At 27.7% G+C, this 20,912-nt stretch overlaps 1 protein-coding gene and 1 pseudogene across 2 annotated transcripts; both read left to right on the top strand.

The window, feature by feature from the left end:
- The first annotated feature begins 4,064 nt into the window (after positions 1–4,064).
- LOC107012699 lies at positions 4,065–5,038 on the top strand (annotated as a pseudogene). Its single transcript, XR_003577535.1, has one exon. The product of XR_003577535.1 is annotated as a serine protease inhibitor 5-like (transcript).
- An 11,186-nt stretch (positions 5,039–16,224) lies between these two features.
- On the top strand, positions 16,225–17,007 carry LOC107013583 (aspartic protease inhibitor 7-like). The gene has a single exon (XM_015213461.2). The coding sequence runs from the start codon at positions 16,249–16,251 to the stop codon at positions 16,792–16,794; it is 546 nt and encodes a 181-aa protein (XP_015068947.1). The 5' UTR covers positions 16,225–16,248; the 3' UTR covers positions 16,795–17,007.
- The last annotated feature ends 3,905 nt before the right edge of the window (positions 17,008–20,912 follow it).

Raw genomic sequence — 20,912 nt, 5'->3', positions numbered from 1 at the left:
GTTTTTTTTATTACTCTTTCTCATTATTTTTAATTTTAGTTATGACTCTGATTAATATTTACATATTCTCTCAATGATAAACTTTTTAATAATTCGAATTAGATAACCATCTTATACTTATTTTAAAGATAATTTTTTAATTTAAATAACGTGTTAAAAAAATTGAAATATATTACACATAAGTTTTTTAAATTACTTAATCAATTAAAAATTTTAGTTTACATCCTAATCTAACAAGTTTATAAATTTTATTTATTTATTTTTTTAGTGAAAAATTAGGCTCTAGAAAAACATTAGCTATTAAATATCACAAAATAAATTCTAATATAAATTGAATCTAAAAAAAAATAACAGACACTAATAATAATGCAAAAAAAATGTATGATACATCTTTTATTTTATATTATTTTTGTTAGCAAGAAACATTTTCTTTTTTTTTTTTCGTTTTTCAGATCGAGAAAAAAAATAAAAAAAAATCTTAACATGCATCACATATTGATATTGCATAATAATAACATACGATTCAAAGAACTTCATATTATTAGATTCAAACTTTCATACAACATTACATTTAAATAATGCGAGAGTTTAGAATTACCTCGCTGCGAAGATGGATATCACGAAAAATAACTTCTATGATCTACTGATTTGAGCCACGAATTTGGAACCACAACAAAAAAACTCTAACTCTGACCTAATTCTCAAAAGAATGACTCACTTTTCTTCTCTTTGTGTTTGCTCTATATACTTCTCTCTGTATTTCTCTGTATCTGTGTGTATCGTCTCTGTATTTCTTTTTACATCTCTCTGTATTTCTCTGTATCTTTGTGTTCTTTTCTGTATTTCTATGTTTTTTTTTTTATAATGATTTTGGTTGAGAGTTTGGTGCTAATTAAAAGGAAAGTACTATAGTTGGATTAGGATTTAATTTGAAATATTGTTGAGGGAATTGGGGTTGAGATAAGGATATAAAATAAATAAATAATAATAATAGAAAATTAACAAAATAAAAAAAATGTTTAAAAAAATCAAAGAAACGTCCAAAAGAAGAGAAAGAAAGAAAAAGTTAATGGGATGAGACTTTTTAGTAAAATAAGTTAGGAAGTTGGGAATAATTAGGATAAGGGGAAGGTAATTTGAATATTTAGGACTCCCCTTTTTCTTCTTCTACCATTATTTTTAAACTAATTAAAAGTTGAAGATTTAAAACAAATACCATAAATTCATAATTTTATTATTAAAGTAATTTACACAATTTATTTATTTTTTATTTATTTTAAATATAACCCTTTTTTAAAAATTGATGTTTGACTCTTTATATTTTGGTAAAAAATTAGGTGTTCACAACCGATAACCATTATGACTAGTAATTTACTACTTTTACTTGTATATAAATATTATATATTATTCTCAATACCTTAATAGTTACTATCTTTGTCCTTTAGCCTTCAATTCACACTTAACAATGACTTTGAGTTCAAAATTTCACATTATAAAAAACATTAAAATCTAATGTAAGAATATTATTCCTCTTAATTTCTTTTTGTGTTACGCTTGTATAGTTCTTTTCATAATTGTTATTATTGTTTCTATTTTATGAGCATTTGTAAAGTTTCATTATTGTGTTTTAATCAAATTTATAAGAAAAGTCATATACATTAAACCGAAAACCAAACTGTTAAAAAACCAAAATCGATAAATCAAAAACTGATGAAAATATCCTATAGATTTGGTTATTGGTTTAACATATTTAAAATCCAAAAACCGATAATACATAAAATCGAACTGAACTAATCAATGCACATTTTATTAGGGGATTCTAACCACCTGGTTTGTGTGCGGATACATATTAATGATATATATGAGCAACTTTCACATATAGCAAACACAAAAATTATATTTGTATGTTATAGCTATAGATTGCATAATTGTTCTTCATAGCAAACATAAATATGTATACTTCGCTATGTATATACAAAAGAAATCAATTGTATAATTTGTTTCTGTTTTGGTATACATATACAAAAGATCAATTGTATAATATGTGTTTGTATAAAGCTAGAAAGAAAGAAAGACAAAAGATAACTGGACAAGAAAATATTTGTATTGTATAATTATAAGTGTATAGGACGAAGATATATGTATTTGCATGTGTATATACAATTTTCTCTCACTTTATACAAACAGAAACACAATTTATACATTTTTGTTTGTATAAGAGATAGAGGCGAGGGAGAGTGATGAGCGAGATCTGGGAGAGGGGAGATAGGAGAGAGGTGAACGAAAATATATGTATATATACAATTTTCTCTCGCTTTACACAAATACAAACACATTTTATATATTTGTGTTTGTCTAAAAGCGAAAGAGGCGAGAGAGACAGCCAGCGAGAACGAAAGTGGCGAGCGATATTTACAAGGAGAGTGGAAAAATAACAACAGTTTACTATGAGATACAATTAAATCAAATTATATTTTAAAATTTAATTTAAACTAATAATTTGCTATTATATACAATTTTCTCATTTTATTAATGCCAAAGCGTGTGCAAGGTGGGGTGGGTTTGAAAGAACCCAGATCATTTGTGTTTTTGAATTCTCATTTATGTGTCTAATTTCTTGAGTCCCAATAAAGAGAAACTGATTAATAAACATTTGTATTATTTGAGTCTAAATCTAATTATTATGTCAAATGTGATTTGAGTAGTCAAAAAAAGGATAAGTAATTAACAGAATTTCATTATGTTCTTTTTTTTTTAGTTTATAAAAGGACCACATACATTCTGTGATTTTATTCAAGGACAAAAGACCAAAATGCATACTTAAAAGGAACAATTTCAGTTAAAACTTTGTGCAAATAAGTCACTAGGATAATTTATATGTAGTTGAATTTTTATACCGTTATTAACATTATACGAGGCTAATAACATAAATATTGTATTTTAGTTAGTTAACAAAGCGAAGAGGAGAAAATCTCAAGTGGGGCGGGTCTAGGTGGAACAGTATAGAACGAATTGAAAATTTAAAAAAATTGATACGTGGTGAGGCAGATTACACTTTTTTGCTGATTAAGCTCAATCCGCTCCGCTCTTGGTCCTATTCCATCCTATTGACATCTCTAAACATTCATGTTTCAAAACATGGCAAGGAATATGAGAGTGATCACTCTAGTGGGTACTATTTGCCAATTTGGAAAGGGGCTTTTGGCTCTTGTGAACGAGTACGACTACTCACTTAATTTGAACTTCGAGAAAATTGACAAATAATTAGTCATTAATGCCTGCTAGACTATATGTTTTAGCGTACATAATAAGATTATTTACAATAAATATCAATTAGAAAAAACAAACTTCAACAAATAAAATATGAAAAAATAAAAATATTTATTAACTTTTATGTGATCATAAGAAAGAGTCACCATCTACTTTTGTTAATTGTTTTAGTAAGTCCTATTCCTGTCTTTATCCTATGTTTAATAATGCAAATCATGTTTTGGGATTATTCTCCTGCGTGGAACGATAAAGCCAATTACACATTAGGGTTACTCCCTCTAACTTAATATAACCAAATAATTGACGTTATTTTATATTAAAAGTTACAAGTTTTTAAATATAAACACCTGTTTAGTACGTGCATGTATTTAACATGGGTTTCGTAATAAAAAAATGTCATTCCTTTTTCTTGACTAGCTATTTGGAGCGTTTGTTTATACAAAAATATAAGGTTTGTTGAAATAAAGTATTTAATAAATGAAGGCGTGTGAATAAGGCTCTATATAAAAAGTAAAAATAAGAAAATAGGTACATGTTAGACACCCTTAGTGGTAAAAATAAAAACAAAAAGTATATTTAAATCACAAAAATTAATAATTTAAGATGGAAAAGAATTACAATAAAAAATATATTTATTTAAATTTTCAAAATTCGAGAATTGCAACACAAATTAAGAATATTTTTTTGGCTAAGAATTTATTTATATATTCATGTTTAAAACATGGCAGGGAATATGAGAGGGTGATCACTCTATAAATAGAAGGATTCATATACGTAGAGGAGTCACAAAAAAAAGCAAATACATAAATAAAATCAGTAGCTTAAACAAAATGAAGTGTTTGTTATTGTTATGTTTGTGTTTGGTTCCCATTGCGGTGTTTTCATCAACTTTCACTTCCCAAAATCTCATCGACCTATCAAGTGACGCTACTCCAGTACTTGATATAACTGGTAAAGAACTTGATCCTCGTTTGAGTTATATTATTACTTCCACATTTTGGGGTGCTGGAGGTGGAGATGTGTACCTAGGTGAGTCCCCAAATTCAGATGCCCCTTGTCCAGATGGTGTGTTTCGTTACAATTCTGATATTGGACCTAGCGGTACACCAGTTAGATTTGTTCCTTTATCTATGCAGTATGGATGGACCAAGTATATATGAAGATAAAGTAGTCAACATACAATTCGATATTTCAACAATCGAAAATTATGTGTTAATTATACAATTTGGAAAGTGGGAGATTACGATGAATGTGTAGGAGCGATGTTGTTGGAGGAACCATAGGCGAAGTAGATAGCGGTTGGTTCATGATTGTTAAATCATCACTTGTTGGTTACAACTTATTGTATTGCCCATCAACTCCTTTTATTTGTCCACTTTGTCCTCCTCATCAGTTCTGTGCAAAAGTGGGTGTAATTCCTCAACATGGAAAAAGGCGTTTAGCTCTTGTCAAAGACCATCATCCTCTTGATGTCCAATTCAAGCAAGTCTAGTAACAAATAATGCTTGCAGCTACACTATATGTTATGTTGTAATGTAAAATAAATACCTGTTAAGGTATATCTAGCATGGCTTTCTTAATAAATTGTCTCCTTTACTATCTCGAGCCCTTTGCTTACACCTAATAATGAAATAATATCACATATGAGAGTAAATGAGCGGCATAATACATAAATATGACCCTTAACTTGACTTTAGCGAATAACTATGCTCTTCAATTTTTATTTTGCACAAATAGACGCTTAAACTTGTATAAAATTGAATAATTATACACACGTGTCATACATGTCATAATACATGTAGGAAGCCATGTAGGACACAAAATAGATATGTAGAGTGCCATGTAGGACTAATTTGCCTATTTGTTCAATTTTATACAAATTTAAGTATCTACCTGTGCACACCCAAAATTACGAGTCATAGTTATTAGTTGGGCTAAGTTAAGAATCGTATTTATATATTCCTCCAAATGAACGGTTGACAACTTGTTGTTAGTTTTTTTTTAGGACCATATACATTCTGTGATTTTATTCAAGGACAAAAAGATCAACATTCCATACTTAAAAGAACAATTTTAGTTAAAAGTTTGTGCAAATAAGTCACAAGGATAATTTAGTAGTAGTTGAATTTGTATATAGATGATACAATTATACAAGGCTAATAACATAAGCATTGTATTTTAGTTAAGTTAACAAAATGAAGAGAGAAAAATACTAAGTGAAGGCAGAGTAGGAATTTATGCGGGACGAATATGAAAATTTTAAAAATTGTCAATTAGAGTAGGGTGGTGCAGATTAAATAGTTTTACAAGTTAAGCTCAATCCGCTCCCCTTTATCGTACTCGGCTACTCAGCCATTGACATCCTATCTCCATTTTTCTCAAAAAACGGATTTTATCACGACCTAATAACTCTTTTGGGATATTGATTTTGAAGAATAGCCACCTAACGAATTAAGGCGCGTTAGGTTACCTATCTAATCTAACTAAGTCTAGCTAAGGTCAACGAATCAGAGAAACAGGTAAGGATTCAAATTATCTCGAGGGAAAGGTATTAGGCATCCCTCAAGGTCCACAAATGTGGGTTCCGATCGTGTCTCATGCCATTTTATGTGAGGGTTACAAGTCGCAAATAAGATCACTTCATTATTTATTTAATTTTAACATGCTACTAGCTAGGTGATAAGAATATTAAACAATTAAAGCTATTTTATTATTAACATACAAGACTATGTGATAATAACAACAAAGATTAAGCAAATTTCTTATATTATTATTTTGACTAATTACAAGTATGCGAATCTAGGTGACAAAAAAATTAAGCAAGTAGATTAATTTTATCATTTTAATTAATTAGTTAAATATGCAAGACTAGCTTATAACAATAAATAAAACATTAGACATAAATTTAGAGATAAGCGAGATGATAGAAAATAGACAAATAAATAAGCAAACAATTTAATTTTATTTAAGCTACCCTAATTTTATTAAACAATTATAGTTACTTCAATTATATTATTTAAGCATGCGAACTATGTGATAAATAAATATTGAACAAATATTAAGCAATTCATAAGAGATAAACAAGAAAACAGAATATGCACAAATGCTACACCAAACAAGCATAAGATGTGCGAAAATAAAGTTTTGAAAATTGAGCAAGTTTTGAATAGAGTTTTTATTTTTAAAAATTTTTGTTTCTTCAGAGGGATGATGCCACGATATTGTTAATCGCACTCCTCCACCATAGAAACAATTTTAATTTGAGGTCGGCATTAGAAAAATTAATAATAGTTTATTTTTTCAAAGATGATTTAAAAGATTTAGTTTACATATAAGCACATAAATATTTACGTATCACATGATCCCTTTTGAAAATCATGGGTAGGTAGTACTTCCGAGGACGATCGGCTTAATTTAAAAGTTGGAATTAGATCTCTAATTTCTTTAACTTTCCCGCTAACTATAGGTTAGGAGATAGTGCTTATTGTATAGTTTAAAAGCATGTCATGTCCAACCCAAAGTTTGAAAAAGAATTGAACAATGACTTTAACAAAATCAAATGATCATGTCATAAAATTTTATTTAAAAGCTAACACACCATTAATGTAGACAATAACTTAGTAATGAAGTTATAGGAGATCGTTAATGCAGAAAACTTATTTCAAGTTGCAGGCAGTTAATAAGATGCATAATTTATTTATGAGTAAGATTTAATTAGTAGCAAATGCACGAATATGATTATTAAGTGGCAAAAAATTAATCATTTTACAAATATTTAATTAGTAATGTAGCAAAAATAATAAGAAAGACTACCTATTTCAGTTTACCAAATTATTGATTGTTAAACATGCCAGAGATTATCATGGACTAAAAGTAATGTCCAGCCAGACGTTGAAAGATATCTAATTCCTATAGACATGAATTCTCTAATCAATAAGCAATGTTGAAAAATTTCTAATTTATTAATGTTATTATAACTTGATTAACTAACTAAATTGCTTAAGTTATTAGAACAATGTTGATTTATTTAAACTAATTAATTAACATTACTTTATTAGATACATTCTATAAGCATGATGTTCTAAGTGTAACTATACTACAAAAAATCATTGATTCTATAGGCATACTTTCTAATATCAAATAAGTGATTGCAAACAAATTATCAAACATAAGCTTTTATAATATAATCCCACGTATAACAAAGTTGATTTTAATGTACATATGCCAAGGAACAAACAGTGTAAAGCTGACTTAATTTACATAAACACTTGTGTTTATAAGTTTTAAAACTCCGAATAGATTTTTAATAAGGTTGAACAATTAACGACTTTTTAGTCTTGATAAAATTATGGTGTGACAACACAAATAGATGCGCTAAAAGCAACACGTAGCATGTAAATCCCCCTTCCCTTAGGTGATTCCCCAAATATTTTATTTATGAGAGTGATTTAGAGTTAGCGTAATACAAAATATTACAAATCTAAGAAATAAATACAATATTAACATAAACTTCAATAATAAACTTGTCCGAAAATTTCTTCTAAGCAATTTTTCAACATCTTGAACCTTCAAGTTCAAAACCCCGTTAAAGTAAAATGAGAGTACGATCAAGTAATAATACATAAAGGATCATAGTAAGAATAACACTAATCACATGGTACATATATAATGCTAACAATGCAAAAATTAAACTAATAAAAGGAACTAACCGATTATGCAAAATTATATGTCAGCAATGAAGGATTTTAGTAAGGTTTTCAATCTACGACAACATTACAGCAAGAAAGAATGATCCAAAGCCTAACTAGAGTTCTTATTTATTTTCAAGAATAGAGAGCAATATCTAAAGTATTTTAGAATATGAGCAAGGTGGGAGATGAGAGTTTAGAGTAATGAGAGAACTTGTATTAAAAAGTTAAATGAATCATAGAGTTAAAAAGATGGTCCTATTTATATAGCAAAAAGGGAAAGACATAAAGAAAGGAATAAATTAGGAATATAATATTTTTTTACCTTAAATAAAGAATAGCCAAAACAATATATTTTGTCATATATAAACAAATCAGAAATCAGTCAATAAAGAAAAAAGAATTAATTAATATTATTTTTCTTATTTTAAAGCAGAGTCAAATTAGATTTTTAAAATATTTTGCTATCAATTATAAACAAATAAAAATGCGGGAAGAACACTAAATATGGCGGATGAATAAATCAAAGACAGTAATCAATAATATGCTAGCAGCTATTTAACAATCACATGAAATTAATTTTTTAAAAGGATGACAAGAAATCAATATCTGCCAAGAATTACATATCATGCTAAAATTTTCATATGAGAGGAGCAGTAAAATTTAACATGATTAAATCCATTGCAAGGTTATTCGAATTGATAAGATAATAATCAATTAAACATACCAAAATATACACTAGTATTAAACATTTACAAATTGACATCATTTGAACATTTATAGCAAGAATAATGAGACAGTAGATAAATATTATTAACAAGCATGTATGAATCTCATAAGATAAACAAGTGTAGTAACAGCTTAACACCTTCGAAACTCCGCCTGAATTGCTTCTCCTCTCCGGTTGTTGCTGCTGGCCACCGGAAGACAGTAGAGGCGGCCAGTGTCTGCTGGTCGTCTCAGAGCTGCTGGCTGGAGTTGTTGTTTGTTATTTTCACCGGAGAAGCCGGCGACTGGTGGCTGTAGCTGCTTTCCGGAGAAGCTGTTGCTGCTCGGAGAAAAAGAGAAGAAGAGGAGATGGGGCGAGGGAGAAGAGGGAGGCGGAGAGATGGAGAGGAGGCTGTCACCGGTCGGAGAAAGAGAAGAGGGAGAAGAGAAGGGCGGATGTAGACGAGGAATCGCCTGCCAGGTGCCGGCGGCTGCTATGGCCTTCGCCGGAGCAAAGACGGGGATGGAGATGGGAGAGAGAAGCGGCTGATCTGAGGGAGGGAAAGGAAGAGAATTAAATTTTAGGGGTTTTGGTCTTTGCGTTAAAATAGGCACATTTAATCTGGATGGAGGTTTATGATTAGATCAACGATCTACGGTTGAGACTAAAAGATTAAATCTTAGAATCAAATTAAATTGAAGATTGAAATGGTCAAAATTGCAATGAAATTGATTAGAATTTAAATAATATAATTGAAATAAAATTAAAATTAAATAGCCTTAAATTAAAAGGAATTAGAATAAAATGTGTTACAATTTAAATGATTTTGAGGATAATTAAGGAATTTTGCTATCCGATTAAAATACTTAAAACATTATATAATTTTTATATAATTAAAACCACTTAAATTATTAAACATTTTAATAAAATCATCATTTCAAAATTTATTAACAATTTTTATAATATTTTTAATAATATTTATAATAATTTAGTAAAGTAAACATACTAAAATATATAATTTTTATGTTAAATCGACTAAAATTCAAAAGGTGAAACAAATTTTAAAATATGTATTTAATCGAATAGCGTTCCTAAAATGATTAAAAATCGATTACAATTGGGTGTCAACACATCCCTTAACATTCGTGTTTAAAACATGACGGAGAATATAAAAGTAATCACTCTAGTGGGACTATTTGCCAATATGTTTTAGCGTACACAACAAGATTGTTTGAAATAAAATTAATATAGGAAAAATAAACTCCAATTACATACAAATAAAATATGATAAATGAGAATATTTTATTAATGATCAAAAGAAAGAGTCGTCATTTACTTTTTCCTATTGCTCTAGTAAGTCCCATTTTTTGTCTTTATCCTATCAATTAACGCAAATCATGTTTTGTATATTTTCTTGCGCTAAATATTTTATCGTTAAAATTTTATCTATTGCACATAAAAATCATGTTTTATGACTATTTTCTCACGTGGAACGAATAATGCAAATTAAATATTAGTGGTTACAAGGATAATTTGATAGTAGTTGAATTTGTATATATGTAATAAAATCATACAAGGTTAATAACATAAGCATTGTATTTTAGTTAGTTAACAAAATGAAGAGAGAAATCTTAAGTGGAGGCAGAGCAATGATTTATTTGGGATGAATTTGAAAATTTTAAAAATTATCAATCAGAGTGGAATGGTACAGATTAAATATTTTTACAAGTTAAAGCTAAATTCGCTCGCCTTAATTCTGCTTGGCTACTCCAACCATTGACATTCCTAAACGTTCATGTTTAAAACATGACAAGAAATATAAAAGTAGTCACTCTAGATGGGCCATTTGCCAAAGCGTACACAACAAGATTGTTTGAAAAAAATTAATATAGGAAAAATAAATTCCAGTTACATACAAATAAAATATGACAAATGAGAATATTTTATTAATAATCAAAAGAAAGAGTCGTCATTTACTTTTTTTCTAATTGCTCTAGTAAGTCCCATTTTCTGTCTTTATCCTATCAATTAACGCAAATCATGTTTTGTGTATTTTCCTGTGTTACGTATTTTTTCATTGAAACTTTGTCTATAGCACATTTAATTCATGTCTTATGACTATTCTCCTACGTGGAACAAATAAATTAAATTACATAGTAGTGGTTACAAGGATAATTTGATAGTAGTTGAATTTGTATATATGTAATAAAATCATACAAGGCTAATAACATAAGCATTGTATTTTAGTTAGTTAACAAAATGAAGAGAGAAAAATCTTAAGTGGAGGCAGAGTAGGGATTTTTTGGGACGAATTTGAAAATTTTAAAAATTATCAATCAGAGTGGGATGGTACAGATTAAATATTTTTACAAGTTAAGCTAAATTCGCTCGCCTTAATCCTGCTCGGCTACTCCAGCCATTGACATCCCTAAACATTCATGTTTAAAACATGACAAGAAATATAGAAGTAGTCACTCTAGATGGACCATTTGCCAATATGTTTTAGCGTACACAACAAGATTGTTTGAAAAAAAAAAAATAGAAAAGATAAACTCCAATTGCATACAAATAAAATATGACAAATGAGAATATTTTATTAATGATTAAAAGGAAGAGTCGCCATCTACTTTTTACTAATTGCTCTAGTAAGTCCTATTTCCTGTCTTTATCCTTTCAATTAACCAAAATCATGTTTTGTGTATTTTCTTGCGTTTGGTATTTTGTCGTTAAATTTTTATTTATAGCACATAAAAATTATATTTTATGACTATTCTCCTCGGAAGAACAAATAAAGCAAATTAATATTAGCGGTTACAAGGATAATTTAGTAGTAGTTGAATTTGTATACAGATAATAAAATCATACGAGGCTAATAACATAAGCACCGTATTTTAGTTAGTTAACAAAATGAATAGAGAGAAATCTTAAGTGGAGTCAGAGAAGGGATTTATGCCGACGAATTTAAAAATTTTAAAAATTATCAATCACAGTGGGTGGAACACATTAAATATTATTACAAGTTAAGCACAATCCGCCCCCCTTAATCCTATTAGGCTACTCCAGCCATTGACATCCCTAAACATTCATGCTTAAAACATGACAAGGAGTATAAAAATAATCACTCTAGTGAGACTATTTGTCAATATGTTATAGCGTACACAACAAGATTATTTGAAAAAAATTAATATAGGAAAAATAAATTACAATTACATACAAATAAAATATGACAAATAAAAATATTTTATTAATAATCAAAAGAAAGAGTCATTGTCTGCTTTTTGCTAATTGCTCTAGTAAGTCTCATTTCCTGTCTTTATCCTATGAATAACACAAATCATGTTTTGTGTATTTTCCTGTGTTACGTATTTTATCGTTGAAACTTTGTCTATAGCACATTTAATTCATGTCTTATGATTATTCTCCTACGTGGAACAAATAAATTAAATTACATATTAGCGGTTACTCTCTCTAACTCAATATAAATAAATTATTGCCATTTTTTTATATTAAAAAATTACAAGTGCAAAATATTTTTTTAGAATGTCATATCTTAGCAATTCATTTGTGTTGTATTAAAAGGAGTACCAAATTAGCGTTTAGCAAATAAGTGGATCCATATAAATAAATATTGATAGTATCATTAAATATAGTATAACTTACACAAGTGTCATAGCATAAAAATTTGAATTACATTTTATCTCAATTTTTTTTCAATACATAAAAATTCTTCAGAATTAGTGTTATCCAAATGCACAACAAATAAGTCGGATACATTAAATCGGGTACAATAAAATAAATTCAGTTGCAATTTTAAAGGAAAGAGAACATATAATTGCTTGTGAGTTATCCTAATTACGCTAATCTAGTATATTTTAGTCTCTCCCAAATCTTAAAAGATTCATTTCAATTAATTCTTTTAGTTCTCTTCCAAGTCCACCCACATTTAATTCAAAATTCAAAGTTTGTTCTCTCAATTCTATTCCAAGTTTGTTTAGCTTCAAACAATTTAAATATTCTTATTTCAATTCGTACCATATCGTAATAGATTAAAAAAGTCAAAAACAATAGCTGATACATGATGAACACAATCAAGAATCTGGAAAAACAAGGTGAGTTATGAAGTATACATAAGTGATGGACTTCAAATTTCTTCTCCCAATTCGTTGAAGATCCTTTCATTTTTTATTCAAAATTATTTTTAAAAAATTGAAAAGATACATCATGAATATTTTGATTTTGCCGAGACAGTGAAGAATTTGAAAAAAAAAAGATCTGACATTCAAGAATCTGAAAAAAAAATATGAACCTCGATTTGCAATGTATAAAATATGAACTTAATTTTTTTTTAAAAATATAACTATAAATGAATAGATAAATCCTAACAGATATCAAATAGATAATGATCATATCTTTTTATATAGAAAAATATATTACATCAATACAAATAAAGAGTCTTTGAAATTAAAGATAAATTAGACTCAATTGAGGATTCTCTTAAAATGGTTTAGAACTTATGAGTTAATATTAAACTCAATAAAATTATCTTGAGCTAAACCCTTAAAATTCTGGATAATTATCTATAATTATGCTCATTTTTGACACCCCTACGATATCCCTTCTATCTAGGATTGTATGTTTATGCCAGTAGCCCTAAATAGGCTGAGGTGAAATTGAAGATTAAATTACATCAATGCAAATAAAGAGTCTTTGAAATTGAAGATTAGATTAGACTCAATTGAGGATTCTCTATCTAGAATTGTATGTCTATGCCAGTAGCCCTAAATAGGCTGAGTTGAAATTGAAACATATATTACATCAATGCAAATAAAGAGTCTTTGGAATTTAAGATTAAATTAGACACAATTGAGGATTCTCTTAAAATGAGTTAGAACTTAAATGAGTTAATATTAAACCTTATAAAATTATCTTGAGCTAAACCCTTAAAATTTTAGACAATTATATATAATTATGCTCATTTTTTACACCCCTACAATATCCCTTCTATCTAGGATTGTATGTTTATGCCAGTAGCCCTAATTAGGCTGACTTGTATTGGTTTGGCTTCTCTCTACATAAAATAAGAGAGTAAATTAGAGAATGGACACTCCAACCCTTCTTTATTTTAGACTCTATTCTTTATTTTTATAGAATTAAATAGTGATATTTTAAATTTGAATAACTAATATTCACACTCTCTATTTTATTTTTTAAATATTTTATTATTTATTTCTATTATTTCTAATCAATATATTATTTTACATATAATGTTATTAATTAAAAATATAATATTCATAATTCTTTTTAAATGTAATTAAATATTTTATAAAATATATTATTTAATATATACTACTTTCATTCTGAACTAATAATATTTAAATTTTTTCTAATTTTCGTCAGTAGTATAATTTGATTATATTATTAATTTTTAAACGTGCATTCGAAGTTTCACAATCACATTTTGCAATTATAGATGGACTATTTCGTTTTGAAGAAAGAACATGTTACATGATATAATGACTACATGTATTATATTGCACTACATGATCATCGAGGATGAATGTGATCTTAAATATGCACTCATTCAAGATGTTGTAAAGGCTCTAACTTCAAAGATATTAATGATGATAAATTAAAAGCTTCAAATAAAAAATATATTTATATATTTTATTAATAAATAAAATTAAATTAGAAAACATATTTATATATTATATCAATAAAATAAGCACAATAATAAACTATCTTATATAATCAGTTTTTTTTTGGTTAGCCGCCTCGACCACGTGAATGATGTGGATGTTTCTTGACAAATATTCGAAGTAAGAAATTGAAGTAGTGGAACCATTTAAGTAAAAAAAAAAATAATGTAATTTAAGAAGAACCATCCAAATTATTGATGTGCAAACGGGACCGTTACGGATATTCAACAAGTAAAACGTGCCAATGAAGTAGGATGGCTAAATTACACGTATTTTATATGAGTTTTTGAATTTTTTACTAAGCTACTCGATAATAATTTTATGATTCATTCTTTTTGATTTCAGAAAGTTTTACTATTTGATATTTTTGAGAAATCAAATGAACATCAATTTGAGATATTAATTTTTCTGATAAATAAATAATTGTGGTAAAATAAATAAATTTTAAAATGATGAAAAAATTTAAATAAATATTAAAATTTTAACATGTAAAAAGTTCAATCCTACTTTTTTCTTTACATATAGAATTTTAAAGTTTCCAATTTCAATATATCATAAGACACTTTTAAAATGAAAAAATAAAGGAAGAATGTATCATATTAGATAAAAATTCAACTTATCATATATATTTGATAGGGAGAAATATTACACAAAACTATTCAGTTTGTTTGGGTGCTTTTTAAAAATCAGCATACCAAAGTGATGAAGTTCAAGTTGAAAGTACATTTCTATTTCAATCGTAGCGTCGAAAAACATATTTATTACTTCAAGAAAAATATTAATAACTTGTAGTGAACTTGAAAATTTATCCATAGTTCATATTGAATATGAATAATTAATTTATTGTTTTGTTATCTATGACCTTCAGATTAAAAGTGGTTTCTCTCTAGTCATGTTCTACTGTAGGTCATCCGACAGAACATATTTGAAGTCATGTCAAATTTTATTAATTCATGTCTTCTTTTCTTGGTTTATTTCACAAATCAAGGTACAGTATAAGATTTTTAAGGTCTTTATGTCCTTACAATGGCAAACCAAATTGAATTTTTTTTCCACAGATTGTAGTATAGCTCTTTAAGGAATTTTTTACTGTACCTTCACCAATTTCAGTAGAGAAAACTTGCTTGAATACTCAATTAATATGTGTTATTCAATCTGTACTAACAAATATGTATAACAATAAATTTGCAGGAAAAAAACAACAAATTTAAAAACATGTACTAAAAAAAAAGAATCAATAACATAAGCATAAATTTAATGAGTGTAAAAACAAATCATGATTTGTACTAGTAGAATGAAATGGAAAGGAAAAAATCGAGCCTACTAAATGTACAAGATCACCTTAAGAAAATTATTCCCCTCTAGTACCCGAGGTTTAAAGGAATGGATCCCCTAAGAATAGAACGACCATCTATCACCGGTGTGTTCAAACAAAAATAATGGTGTCTGTGAGTCAATCAAGAGTAACAAAGTACAGAAATATTTATTGGTACAGAAGAATAAGAAAAAGTTCAAAATTTTCGTTGTTTTAAAATGAGAGGAAATTCCTCTATTTATATACAACAAATGATAGTGTGAACAATGCTTATATATAGTATTAAAAGGTGACACGCTTGTAAAAATTTCTTTTTACGCTACTATACAAGATAGTAACGAGACGCTTTGTTCCGATTGTGAGATTTTTCAACATAAATTTGAATTTAATTGAATTTCAATATGAATATCGCCATCGAGAAATAAAATTAATTTACTTTGGAATAAGGACCACGTTAAAGAACAACATAAATGTTTAAAACATGGCAAGGAATTTGAGAGTCTATAAATAAAAGGGTTGTTTAGGATAGATGAATCACAACTCATCCATCATACACAAATCAAATTATACATGATGATTACCCAAAATCCCATTGACCTACCCAGTGCTAAACCTGTCCCGATACTAGACACGAACGGTAAAGAACTTGACCCTCGTTCGAGTTATCGTATGGTTTACACTAACCGGGGTCCTTATGGTGGTGATATATACTTAGATTACTCCCCAGGTTCAACTGCGCCTTGTCCAGATGGTGTGTTCCGTTACGGTCAGGTTGGACCTAAGGGTACACCCGTGAGATTGATTCCACCTAGTCATTTTGGACCAGGTGTGTATGAAGAGCAACAAATCAAAATCCAATTCGTTATTTCCAATGTGGAAAAGTGTGGTGACTATACAATTTGGAAAGTCGGACCTTACGATAGAGAAGAACGAACTTCGTTTTTGGAGACGGGGCGACAAGATAGCAAGTCATGTTTCAAGATTGTGAAATCGCCACGATTATTGGGTTACGAACTATTGACTTGCGATGGTGCGTTAGTGGGAACTATGGGCCAGCGTGTGGCTCTTGTGGCTAACTACTCACTTGATTTCGACTTTGAGAAAGTTGAGGACTAGTTAAAAATTTGATGCTACATGTTTTAAAATAAACTCCTTATATTTGGCATGGTTTTTCCGTATAAATTATGTTTGCTCCTTGTCCTTCACTAGCTATTTCAAGGCTTTGTGTGTACAAAAATAAATGTTGAAAAAGACTGCTTGATAATGTTAGGTGTATGAACAATATCCTATATATATATATATGTTGGTGCGATATGGATTTAAATTGGAGGTATGCATTTCTTAAAGGATAAATATTTCTTCAAGCAAAGTCGGATTATTAAAATTTTAGGTGCTTTCAGAACCTATTATCTAACAATATTATCAAGAGTATGTTGACTCCTCTCCATTTCTCCTAAATTCTAGTTTAGATTTGAGACACGTGTCATAGTTTAGAATTAATGGTTGAGATTGAATTAATTAAAACAAACACCAAATCATAATTATTCACTTCCATATATTTACTTCTTAAATACTTTTTTAATCTAACAATTCTAGATTTATATCATATTTATCATAAATTATTTAAAATAATTTCTTTTCTTAATTACTTGAGTAATTTTTTGCTGGTTTTTACTTTGTCATTTCTCAAATAATATTTGCCAAATTAAAAATTAAAAATTGTGATATGACATTTTCAATCCAAGATATAACTATGGTTAGGACTTTATTTTACCTACTCAGATTTCAACCATTAATTCTAAACTATCACATGTGTCTCTAATCCAAGGTAAAACTTGGGGAAAATGGAGATAAGAGAAATGAAGATGAGCCAGATACGTTTGAGTCAGTTTAACCCACAATAAACTTGGACACGTCTAGGGATGGGTACACAATAGGATTGTTTCGTAATAAATTTTAACCACAAATAAATTTCTTTTAAAAATAAGAATATTTTATTAAATAGCGTACTACAATTTTGTTGCTCTCTTAAAGTTTTTTATAATTTTTTCCGTAATCTAGAGTGGTTAGTGATGTATTTTTCAAATTAGAACTATCTAAAAAAATTTGTGATGTATTGATGGCTAGGAACAACGTATGATTTTGATAAAGACAATATTTGATGTCTTAATATTATTATAAATATCCTATAAATTTATGATATGTCGTGTCTTTTAAAAAAATAATATATTTTACAATATACATAAACAACTATTTGAAATAAATTTGTCACCAAAAATCCTAACTGAAATTAAATTTATCTCGTAATATTCCTCCAATTTCAATGTATACCAGAATGATGCATGCATATTTTTCCTCATCTTGTGCGTGTGTTTTATCGTATCTGTTTATGAGAGAGGAAATGCTAACAATTAAATCATATGTAAAAAAAATAATTGTCCGTATACGAGCAAAAAAATTAACATACTACCATTCATAGAAATATTTGTATTTAATGTTCAATATGTAAGTAATTTTGCTGTAAATAGTCATCTTCTTTATTATTAAACTAATTTAACATATTTTTTACACTTAAAATACTTTTAATAAGATTGATCAAATACTAGTTGCTACTTGAAACTACTTTTAAAGTTTACGTGCTAAATACAAATTCTCTCTTATCAGAAATACTTTTCAAAATATGATAGTTACAAAAAGTTGACCAAACATACTAGTATCAATTGAAGGAAAATTATATAAAATAATAAATTATTAATTTAAATTAAATGATATAGACATAATTTCTTTTATTTGTATTTCGTAGTAAATATTTCATTTTTTTGCCTATTTCATTTGTATATAGAAATATAAAAATAGATCGAAATATACAAATGCAAGACCCATTTTTATACCGAACAAACAAATGGAGGACCCATTTGTATATCGAAATAACAAATAGACCCTAATTCATATTTCTTATGTATATATATATTGAAATATACAGATTAATCGTCATAGCAAACATAAAGTTTGTTATGAAGTGCAATTATACAAACTATAATTATAGCATAAAAATATGATTTTTATTAAAATATGACAACTTATAGACTTTATTTAATTAAAAGTATTTGTACATGTTGAAAAAATGGCACAGTATGACAACCTATAGACTTTATTGGCAATAAATAGCCCATTATATATTTTTTAGCAACAAAAGATTTTTTTATTATTTATTTGGCATTAAATAGCGACATCTTTTTTATTTGAAAATAAAACTTCTTTTCCTGATTTTCTCGCTCTATTTCTTAATGGTTATCATGTTTTTATTGTTCCTTTTTCCTCTCTCCTTATAATTTGTCAACAATTTTTTTTATGCGTATTCTTTCTTATATTTTTCAATTATGTCTTTCTTCCTTTTTTTTCTCCCTTTTTCAAGTTAAGGATTTCTATCTTTTTCTCTAAAATATTTTCATTAAGGATCAATCACAAAATTAACTCTTCACGGTAAGCAATAACTCAAATCATATGAATTTTATTTATATTGATTGTCTGGGTTATTTTTAAAAAAATTGAAATTTTCTACATTCTTTATTTTGTAGTCGAATGCAAGATTTTTTCTTATTACAAATTGTCGTATTTGTATTTTTTGCAAAGTTTTCCTCTCCTAAAAACTTCGATATATCGTGATATCCTGAATTGAGATTTTCTCAATATTTAATAAATAATTAATTAATATATTTCTGACAAGTTTTTAAAATATTGAATTTTATTGATTGAATTTGATAATGAGTATTTTTTTTTCCAACAAATGTATTTAAGTTTGTTAATGAATACAAACGAACACATAATAATTTAAAATTATCTAAATTTATCAATGAATTTCGTTGATTGCATTCCAAAGTTGTAATGCAAGCAAGTGTATACATATGTAAAATTATGAAGATACTAATGCAAACAAAAACGTATACCAATTTATAGATGAATATGGACGAATGTATCCAATACAAATGTATACTTATGTTAATTTGAACGATGTCATTGCAAATAAATGTATACTAATTTATTATGAATACGAACAAATGTATATCAATTTATTATGAATACGAACAAATATATACTAATTTATTATGAATACGAACAAATGTATATAATACAAATGTAAAATTAGAAACATATTAATGCAAACAAATATATCAATTTATAAATGAATATGAGCGAATGTATCCAATATAAATGTATACCAATGTAAATTTTGAAAGATATTACTGCAAAAAAAATATAAATGTATACCAATTTATTATGAATACGAACAAATGTATCCAATAGAAATGTATGTCAATCTATTATATAAATATTGATTAATAGATATCAATGAAAACAAATGTATACAAATTTGTTAAGTGAATATGAATTGAGTTGAAAGGAAAAATAATCGATAGGTAATAAACTCATAGGAACCTTTGAAATAAGAATAATCATGATCAAAATATTATTTATTAATATTAAGAAAAAGAGATAATTCTAAACTATATTTGCTAGTTTTAAGTGAAAATGGTTGGAGATAGAATAGAGATGGTATTAATTATTTTTTTATTTTTAAAAAATATAAAATAATTTGAAAGAAGAGAGAGTTTTGAATTATCTTTTTCTAGTTTTAAGGAGAAATAGTTGGAAGTTAGAAGAGAGATGAAATTAATTTTCTTTTATTATTTCAAAGAATACGTAAAAATTTGAAAGGTAAGATAATTTCAAATAATCTTTTGTTTGTTTTAAGGAATAATGGTTGGAAGTTAGAAGAGAGATGATATTACAAATCTTTTATTATTTAAAAATAACTAAAAAATGTTGATAAGTTACTTTTATGCTAATATGTGTCAATTTTTTATCTGTTTATTAATTGCTAATTAATATTGGGCTATATGTTGCCAATTATATGTAACACTTGTCTATTTGTGTCAATTCCTCTTGTATGTTTATGTCAATAGGTCCAATTAGGCTACAGCTGTCAAATGGTTGGATTGGATTTGTCACGACCCAAAACCGAGCCGCGACTGGCACCCACACTTACCCTCCTATGTGAGCGAAGACACTCCGATCCATATATATTCTATCCTGGTGCCAGAACGTGACACCCGATCCATATACTATTTCTATCCTGCTGCCGGAACGTGACACCCGATCCATATATATTCTATCCTGGTGCCGGAACGTGACACCCGATCCATATACTATCCTGGTGTCGGAACGTGACACTC

Source organism: Solanum pennellii, chromosome 3, assembly GCF_001406875.1.
Source record: "Solanum pennellii chromosome 3, SPENNV200".
NCBI classification, from domain to species: Eukaryota; Viridiplantae; Streptophyta; class Magnoliopsida; order Solanales; family Solanaceae; genus Solanum; species Solanum pennellii.
Note: the sequence above shows the minus strand (reverse complement) of the source record. Positions and strands in the feature narration are given on the sequence as shown.

What these genes read in the sequence shown, in the direction of transcription:
- LOC107013583 (XM_015213461.2), top strand. Translation starts at nt 16,249, where the DNA reads ATGATGATTACCCAAAATCCCATTGACCTACCCAGTGCTAAACCTGTC.